The following is a 9,520-nucleotide window of genomic DNA, read 5'->3' as shown; positions in this document are numbered from 1 at the left end:
GTCCCTTTTTAGACAACCTTAAAGTGAATGTGTCTGCTATCACAACCAGAGCCATTAAATGAAGTGCTTAGAGACTGGGGGTCTATCCATGTTGCTTGTTATGTTGACTAGTTTGTATCCCACAGATGCCTTCTGTTACACATAAAAAAAAACCGATAAAGTTCTAACATAAAACCACTGGAAATGACACTTAATAGTGCAACTACAAACCAAAAACCCATTCTAGTTGTACCTTTCTATAATTCCACAAAACATATATTCAAATATTTGGTATCAGCAAATAATAAAACACTGGTATGTGGAAACATCTTTATTGAGTAGATTAAAGCAAAGCCGTTAATTTACAGATAAACTAGTACAGCTGTAATGTAAGTTTTAGCTGCTTTGAATAAGGTCACTGCAAGCAGGTCACTGTTACATTAAATGGGCACACTGGTTGGTTTGCTATCAGAAAGCTATTCCAAGTTAAGAGGAAGATGATTGTGCGTGTGGATCATGTTTCAATCTGCAAATTAAACACCTGATCCCAACAGGTTGTCATTTAAATAATGCCATTAATGAAAGATCAGTCCCCATAATTTTGCTGTCATTAAGTGTCCATGCCTTAAAACTTGAGATATCTTTTTATTTTCGGAAGATTTTAGAAGTATATATTTCTCCAAACTGCTTGATACAGGAATGAATTTTTGGTTTTCCAGGTTTTTGTGGCTTAGACGATCTGTTCTTTTTCCACACTAATGAATTTTGTAATTTAGGCTACCTATAGCAATAGGCTCCATAAAGATGTGTCGTCTTGTTCGGGAATCCAAGTGAGCGTACCCCTGCCTCTGGGATGCCTCCACATTTCTTCCTGGGGTTGCTAATGGGAAACCGCACACTGCCATCCTTCAGCCATCCACCGTCACACTGGTCGTAGCTTTGGAAGCGCCAGGCAGCATAAAGCTGCCCAACCAATGCCATCTCAGATCCCTGATGTTTGCAAGCGTGGACTGCCTGATCGAAGGAGAAAGACCCCGGTACGTAGAAGACAGAGCCTGAGACAGCAGGAAATATTTACAGAATGCAGTCATTGAAATACTGGTAATACCATTAAAAACTTGCAGACATATTTTTTGCTTAAAATTTCAGACTTATTCATCACAGTGTCATGACTATTGTGGAAATTTCCAAAGCCAGATGTTTCCCGCTGATGGATTAACAAATGTCCTCTGTCAGCACACATGCTGACAGATGGGAGCAACTAAAAGTCAGTGTGGGTGGAGAACTGACATTCACTCCCACTGTTAACACATGCCACAAAACCATAACTTGACAGCAGTTTTTAGTGGGGAATTTACTAGATTTTCCCATAAACCTAGATTAGTAAAATTATTCCCAGCTCTCGAGCCAGAAGGAGGCAAAGCTCCAAAGATACCTTGTCTTGTATATTAGTCTTTAGCCATTTGTAAACCACAGCTACTTACAGAAATATGTGGCAGAGCAACCACAAAACAAGCCTGTATTTATTTGAAGGTTTGGAGGTTTGAGGGGTGGCTGTGGAATAAACTGCTCCAGAGTGAGAACATTTTTTGTTTTTTAACTCACGTTTTGGAATAATACACATCCATTTAAAACCCTCAAAGTTTCTCATAGAGCTTTACAATGTGTCAAAGTGGGAGTTAGTGGCACTCTTGTGGCTGAGACATTGTACATACACTGTGTATATAAGTGATTTTTAATTCCTCCTTCACGTATTTAAAGGGGCTACTAAAAGCCATATTTACTGCCTAGCTTACCAGATGTTTGGGAGGTGAAGCAGAAAGCATCAAAGTGATCACGATTCCTATCTTTTGGACCATAACTGCGAATTCCTGGGAGCAGCCCTCCTCCACAGACTGGCCGGGGATGAATGATCGGGTAGTGAACAGTTCCATCATGAAGCCAACCTGCATTACACCAGTCCAGACCTTCAGTCCAGGCTGCAGGGAGGAAAAGGATCAGGTGAAAGAGCTGATCAATACATGTTTCGTTTCTTATTTGAAAATACACTTTTTTAGATGGTGTGTGGTACCTCTGTAGAGCTGGTTATAAGTGGCTATTGTAGCATCCTGCTCAACACAAGCCTCCTTGGCTTCATCGAACGTTAAACTGTAGCGGCCATTTTTACTCTGATATGGAAAAACCACACCTAAAAACAGGACTGATGTCAGAGTTTGTATTCCTTTAGCTCTGAAAAGAGTGGCCCTATAGGTATGAGATCTTTTCAAACATACATTTGACATCATCTGCACCAAAAAACAGATTTAAAACTTATTAACATAACAATAGGAGATGATAGAAAGAAAAACAATGATTTCTCTAATTTTTCAGCAGACACTAGTAGTTGCTTTAATTACCTTCAATTCTCAAAATAATGGCAACATTTTCATCCTCTATGCCATTTATCAGCTCACAGCGATACGTGCCGCCATCTTCCAGCTCAAGATGACTGAGTTGCAAGGAGGCGTCCAAAGGGTGAGCCTTCCGGAGAGAAGCCCTCTGTCCAAGATGACCATATGGCTTGAATTCTTTTGCATTTGATATCATAATAATGTTCTCATGCCCCACATATTCAGGCTCCAGCTTTGTCCATTTAATCTTGTAATGTCTAGGTTTGATTCTGAGGATACACGGCAAGGTGACATTGTCTCCCCTTCGGCCAGCAACCTCTGCATACACAGGTGGCTCTAGAAGATACTGCAGCTTCTTGGGAGCAGATACTGCGGGTGAAATGGCAAAAGTCTGAACAAGACCAGTTGTCATTGTTTGTTCAGTCTACGAAACATTGGCATTAATTGTATATGCCTAGAATACAATGTAGAGGCAGTTTCCTGCACTTTGGTTCTACTTTTTAGGTAAAAACCTTCAAATTTCTATTACAATTTTTATGCTACTGATGGATGAAAAAACTTCGTTAATCTCGAAGGGTCATTATGGTTAACGGTTGTCATGCAGTATTTTTTACATTTGGTAAAGCACTCTGTAGTAGTTTTCATTAAAAAAAAAAAATGCCTCCCTTATTTCATAAAATCTCTTTTGATTACAGCATTACATTTTATGGAGGCCATCATAATCTTGTTTTCTTGTGATCATAAGTTTATTCCCAACATTATCTCAACACATCAAAGCAATTTTATAATGAAAAAAGAATAATCAACTTTTAAATTTAGAGTGCATTGCTAGCATGGTAGATGGCTTCTTTGCAACTGTAGCAGCTGATTTATCCTGAAAATGTGAAGTTTATCACACACATCCTCTTGTTTTTAGTAGTTCTTAAGCTGCTGTTTGCATAATTTCAGAAAATTTCAACTTCGCTACAGAAAACAAGAGCAAACAATCATGTTTTGACTTAAGATTCAATCAAATCATTATCAGCTACAATTAACCAAGTCATTACTGGGATCTGGAAAATTGAAATTAGATTAAATTACCAAAGATGTCATTTTTAGAGATCTTAACTTTATTTTTCTTGTTTTCAGATTATAAATAGCAGTTATCTTGTGGTAATAAAGTACTAATCTTGAAATAGTTATCACAGTTAGACAGTATATAATATTTTGGTTGCAATTGTACATAAATGAATTGAACATATATGTCACTGTTGAGACTCTACCTGCTCTGTTGTGAGTATAAAGAGCTAAGGCCCACGTGAAGTGGCTTGATGTTAAGAAAAGTATCACAGCGCAGTTCATTATGAAGGATGCCATTTTTCCTGCTCCTGAAATTCATGAAAAAACACAACAGAAGTCTTATTATAATTGAGTCTGGTGCACAAAACCAGTTACACACTCCTCCCACTTCACCTGATATTGTCAATGAATTAAACTTTCTTTTAGGAGAAATTGTACCGAACCAGAATCCAACTAACTACTATTTTCCTTTGGTTTGAATGTGACAGACCTGTGTAAGTGAGATGATGCAGTTCTCCAGTCATCCTCCAGCACTGACCGACATAATCACCATGTTTTCTCTCTATGTCCAGCCAGGAAATTCCTGGATAAATCACAGCTTTACTTGTGCCCACTTTATCACTATTAGTTCCTCTGACCAAACTCTGAGTGTTCAACTGTCATCTGTCTCTCCATTTCACCCCTGACTCTCCTCACTCCGGTCATATGGTCCTCTCTGTGGTCAACAGTGTGTAAACAGGGCTGTTGTCCTCTCTGCTCCAGATGTTAATGACCATTTGAATGTCTGACAATCTCGGGCTTTGTTTCCATTTTCCTGTTTGTTTTTACTGAAAGTGAGACAAAGGGAAAATTAGAACACAATTATTAGAAAGTTTTATAGATTAATACAGAGCAAATATGCTCGGCAAACAGCATGACAGCAGCTGTGAACAGTGAAAGAGTAAACGCCTCAGTTTGGTATTTTACGGTACACAGTAGGTGTAGTTTTGCACGATTTTCTAAATCTTTAATTCTGACTTCTAATGGGTTTAACAATTTCAAGATTTTGTTCAGACTCAATTTGAACATTAGTCTTTATCATTTTAATTTAATTAATTAACTGATTTTTAAGGTAAGGTAAGGTGTGACATGATTTAGTGTAAAAGAAAACTGCTCTGTGTGAACATCACTAAAATTGTCATAAATCTTTAATGTAAATGTGCTAAACAGCAAATTGGCAAACACAGGGGTGAGCAATAGCTGGTTAGGGTAGAGATGAGTTTAAGTTCAGTTTAGTGCGTGAACATTCCCATCAACATGGTAACAGACTTCAGCATGCTTACAGCTCAGTTAGGAAATGGCTAGCCATGCAGAGGGGAGTGACCCAGAACAGGGCTGGCTTGAGCCTTTATGGAGCCCCAAGCACAAGATAGGGCTTGTTTCAACACTTTCATCATTTTTTAGTTTCATCTGAGCTGGGCGGCTGTAGCTCAGGAGGAAGCGTAGTCGTCTTCCAAGGTTAGCAGATTGATTCCAGGCTTTCCCAGACTATATGCTGAAGTGTCCTTGGGCAAGACACTTAACCCCACATTGCCTCCCGATGTGCCATCAGGGTATGAGTGTGTGTGAATGGGTGAATGTAACACTTTTATTTTTCTCCAAATTCCTTTGACAGAAGCAATCATTTTTCTTTACAGAAAAAGTGAATTGCTGCTGTACTGCTGCCTCAATTTTTAGGTCAGTTTTTAGTTTTTAAAAATGTATTATTACCATTCTTTTCATTCATTTTTCTACAAACGTATCTTTATATATATCTGTGAAGCAAAATAGGAAAAAATGCAAGTTTACAGTTGCACACACACCTTGTCTATAAATCTCAATGATTGTCACATGAACAAGCTTTAATTTGACATAGTCATGGTTGTACAAAATGTTTAAAAGATAAAAAAAAAATAAATACAGGTACGATCAGGTTTGGAAGAAACAAACAAAGCATAGAGACCAGTAGAAGTTAATAATAATAAAAAAAAAATCACTGTAATTACCCCAGTGGTGGAAGCTGCTGGGGAGCAAACTTTATCTCCATGCCCTCCCATTTCATTCTTTCATGTGCTCAGCAGGAGCACAAAAGAAGATTAAATATTTGTGATGCTTGCAACTTCATTTTTGTCCTAGTAAATAAAACTGGAACCTAAAACTTTATGAATAAAGTATAAGGTGTAGCTTTAACTTCTCTCAGCTTGTAAGCACACGCTTGATAAACACAGCCTCCGTTTGGTGTGTCGGAATTATAACTCATACAACAAAATAAATCACTGAATATTAAATCAAATGGAAACAAATGTCTTATCTGATAAAACTCTGCCCCCCTGTGGTAGACAGGAGGCAGAGTTTTTAAACATGTTGACAGTTTTTGAAAACCAAAGCAACGAAGTCCTTAAACAGCTGTTGAAACAGCTAAGCTGCTATTTTATTTAACACATAAAAATATGATATTTTTAATTTTTTTAAAATAATTTTTCTGGCTAATGTATTCTATCCTGTCTCAAAATATTTTTCAAAACTTGTACATAAAGACAACTATAAAAAAATGAAGGTGAAGTTCATTAGGCACAAAACAATGTTATAAACAGCAAAATACTATTATGGCACATAAGCAATTATTTAGGATGGAAATATACTAACCTTCATGTAAAAGATTACACCTTAAAACAAAGAATAAACTAAGATATAGTTGTATTTTTTAAATCTACATACTGCTACCAATTTATATTTTCTCTTGCCTTAAACAGCATGTTGTACTGTGCAGCACTTACTACAGTGATGAGAAATCTCTGCAGACAACAAGCTTGTCTGTGTTTTCTAACCTTTCCCAGAAAGCTGTTGCCAAAGAGCACTATAGTGTGCATTCAGTTATCTTTGTTTTTGCCTACATGACTCCAAGGTTAGTGGAAGAGGATGCTGTGCTGGATCTAGTTTCCTCTGCCACCATGGCTCCCGGGCACAAGGGCGACATTGTGAGGATCATCCCGGTCTCCACGCAGTGACAGCAGGCGGTGGACACACAAACTCTGTCCAATGTGGAAGAAAGATGCAATAATAGGATTCCTCTGTTTTTGCTTGTGTTGCTTCCCCATTGTGCTCCATCATCAATGGGACTCTTTCTTGGTCTCCAATTAGTATTCGAACAAACACCTCAAGGTGACAACGGCCAACTGTGCCTGCAGGGATCTATCCAGATACTAAACCGTACACACCATGTTTGAATTTTTATTTAATCTTTGTCATAACATGTTCCTCAGATTAAGAAATCAAATCTTTTTTACCACTTTAACTCCTGTGACACTAGAATTTTTTTTTCGTTTAGCTGACATGTAAAATGTGTTTAAATTCATGCTATGGTTAACATGTTATAAAATGTTTTTGGTGGTATTTCCATGCATCATCAGGTGGTTTACAGCAGTAGCCAGAGGGTGGGTGAGACTAGAGAGGTGGCACATACCAAGAAAGGAAACGATTTTGCTCCCCTCGCTAACACACACACTCATATACACTATCATGATAACTGTGGTCACATTCAACAGATATAAGAAGTAAAACATCTTTACGTTAATAATCTGGATCACCAAGAGGAAATATGAGGAAGAGGAAGTTTGAAAAGGTTCATAAAAAAATTAATTTCCATGTGGCCCAAAACAAGCATCTCTGCTAAAATGTGTTCGGGCACATTACAGGGCACCTGATGTTGTAGTATGGGGATCAGTTCTTCCTCCTAGCAGTTCTAGCTTATTGTCTTGTAGGGTTGCAAAATTCAGGGGACTTTCAAAGTTGGAAACTTTCCATGGGAATTAATGGGAATATATGGGACTTAACTGGAAATTTACAAATTTATTCACTTAACAGAGAACTTAAATAAAGTTGAGGAAAATATATTGTAGCATAATCTTGGCTAAAACAACCAGATTTAATGCAATGCACGGTTGAATATCTATGCCATTCAACACATGCACACAGCACACTGCTTACTGCAGGTTTTTTTTTTTTTTACAGAAAAATGTCACGTTTGCCATCTGATGTGTGGAGGCATTTCACACTAATGTTGAAGGAAAGTCTTTGTGTGCAAATATTGTGCAAAGACATACGTAAAGAATGCAGCAGCATATTGTTAAGTGCCAGAAATGAAGGTTCAAAACAAAACATATATTTCCAAAATTCCCTAGCTTAACTTCCCATGGAATGTTTCTGGAAATATATCGGAAAATTGCCGGAAATTTTCCTCCCCTTTGCAATCTTATTGTCTAGTGATGAGTTGCAAGCTGTCAGAGCTGTTGACTGATCTGTGTCCTTCCTCTTTACAAAAAAGTAAAAATATCCTTCTTTCTCTTCATTGTTTTATCTTCTTATACAAATTAATACTGGTTACACACTATATTTACCCAAATTTTCATTTCATAGCATACTTTTCAGTACCAGCCTTGCCAAATGTCAATATTTTTAAAGGATGACTAATAATGAAACCACTTGAAAATGTACTTCAGACTGGTGTAGTGGCAGTGGTGATCCATGATCTGTCAGTCCACTGTGGTGGCACCATATTTCAGAGGTGGCCAGTGCTCCCCTGACCACCCCTCTGGCTACGCCCCTGGTTGACATAAGCTGTTCTGAGAGAAACAAACTGACTTAATGTGTGTAGTAGTATGTGTTTGATGAATATGTTATGTTCTGACAGTATTAGAAATATTTGATTAAAAGTGATCTAAAAGCTTTTGAATTTTTAGTTAACTAATGGGAGATGCTTCTACTAATTTGCTGATTTGGAAAAATGACAAAGAAGTTTAAAATGTCTGCTTATGATTTTAAACTGAATGTACTCTCAGATTGCACAACCTCTTGTTTTGTTTTCTCGCTATACTTGATTTAATTCATATTTTTGTGAATAAGCAGAAACATCCCCCTCTGCTGTTCAGCTGTCAGACAAACAGAAAGCTCTAGTTGTATAACTTTGTGCCATCATGAGGTAGTTTTGGCACATTTTATTTATGTCTGATTCTGTCTCAAATGACTTAAAGTAAAAGATATATATATTTTCCTTAATTAAAAAAGATCAGTCATCACTGCGTCTTCCAGTCACTGACTGATTTCCTGTTTCTCTGCTCTCTGCAGCTGTTGAACTCTCACAGTTTTATAATTCAGCCAGCAGGTAAACACTCCCTTTGACTCAGTGACACTTCATTTCCATGTGATTGATTATTTTCTTGTCGCCCTGCAAGTTACTCTTGAGTTACACTTTAAATGTTGTTTCTAGTTTTCATTTAGATTTAATTGTTCATATTATTTGATTAAGAAATAAAGCAAAAATTTCTTGTAAGCTTTACTACCTATTTTTGCAGCAGAATGGATTGTTCTCTAGGTTGTCATTTGTAAAGAGAGTGACTGAAGGTCTCCTCCTTCCATCTACAACAGATAAGTGTGGCTGATATGAAAGCATGCTGGTCTGCCTGCATCCCTGATGTAGTATCAGTGTGCATAATAGTGTGGCAGCAATGCGTAACTATGTTGACAGAAGCTGTGACATGTGGCGGGGTCATGAGGGAGCCACATGAGTTAAGGTATGTACTTCCTGACATTTATACCACTCTGAATGACCCCCTCCCTCCTGTTAAGACATGCAACCCCAGAAATGTCTTTAACATTCTTAAAAATGGCCCTGCTCCTGAACTCTAATGCTGAGAATGGCAGTTTTTAAGTGTCCACACAGATCACTCCTGACAGTTTGGGGAGTCTGTCTGACTGAGAGGTTAGTGTATGCCCCCCTTCCCTGCTTTTCACTTTGGAAAATACGGGTACCTTTGTTGTCTTTGAAAGGCAGGGTAAACGGAGCAGGATTTGGCCTCTAACCATTTTAAGTATGCAGAGAACATTTTAAAAGAGGCAGCATGTACCTGAAAATTGTTTTGCATTCTTTGCCTTAGTAAACATTTGCTGAATACCTCAGTAGAAGAGGTACCATTGTACCATGAAGAACTTAAATAAAAGACACATTTTACTAGAATTTATTCATTTGCTCTCCTTTTTTGTAACTTCTGTAATTTTCAGATTTCTGTCTAGAACAA

At 37.6% G+C, this 9,520-nt stretch overlaps 1 protein-coding gene across 1 annotated transcript; it reads right to left on the bottom strand.

The window, feature by feature from the left end:
* Positions 1-295: 295 nt before the first annotated feature.
* On the bottom strand, positions 296-6,453 carry hapln2 (hyaluronan and proteoglycan link protein 2). The gene is made up of 7 exons (XM_041988970.1): positions 6,227-6,453; positions 3,919-4,255; positions 3,632-3,736; positions 2,376-2,738; positions 2,051-2,167; positions 1,776-1,958; positions 296-1,034 (listed from the first exon to the last, which is right to left on the bottom strand). The coding sequence occupies exons 2-7, from the start codon at positions 3,950-3,952 to the stop codon at positions 757-759; spliced, it is 1,080 nt and encodes a 359-aa protein (XP_041844904.1). The 5' UTR covers positions 3,953-4,255; positions 6,227-6,453; the 3' UTR covers positions 296-756.
* Between the last annotated feature and the right edge of the window lie 3,067 nt (positions 6,454-9,520).

The sequence above is a fragment of the Melanotaenia boesemani genome, chromosome 6 (assembly GCF_017639745.1).
Source record: "Melanotaenia boesemani isolate fMelBoe1 chromosome 6, fMelBoe1.pri, whole genome shotgun sequence".
Lineage (NCBI taxonomy): Eukaryota > Metazoa > Chordata > Actinopteri > Atheriniformes > Melanotaeniidae > Melanotaenia > Melanotaenia boesemani.
Note: the sequence above shows the minus strand (reverse complement) of the source record. Positions and strands in the feature narration are given on the sequence as shown.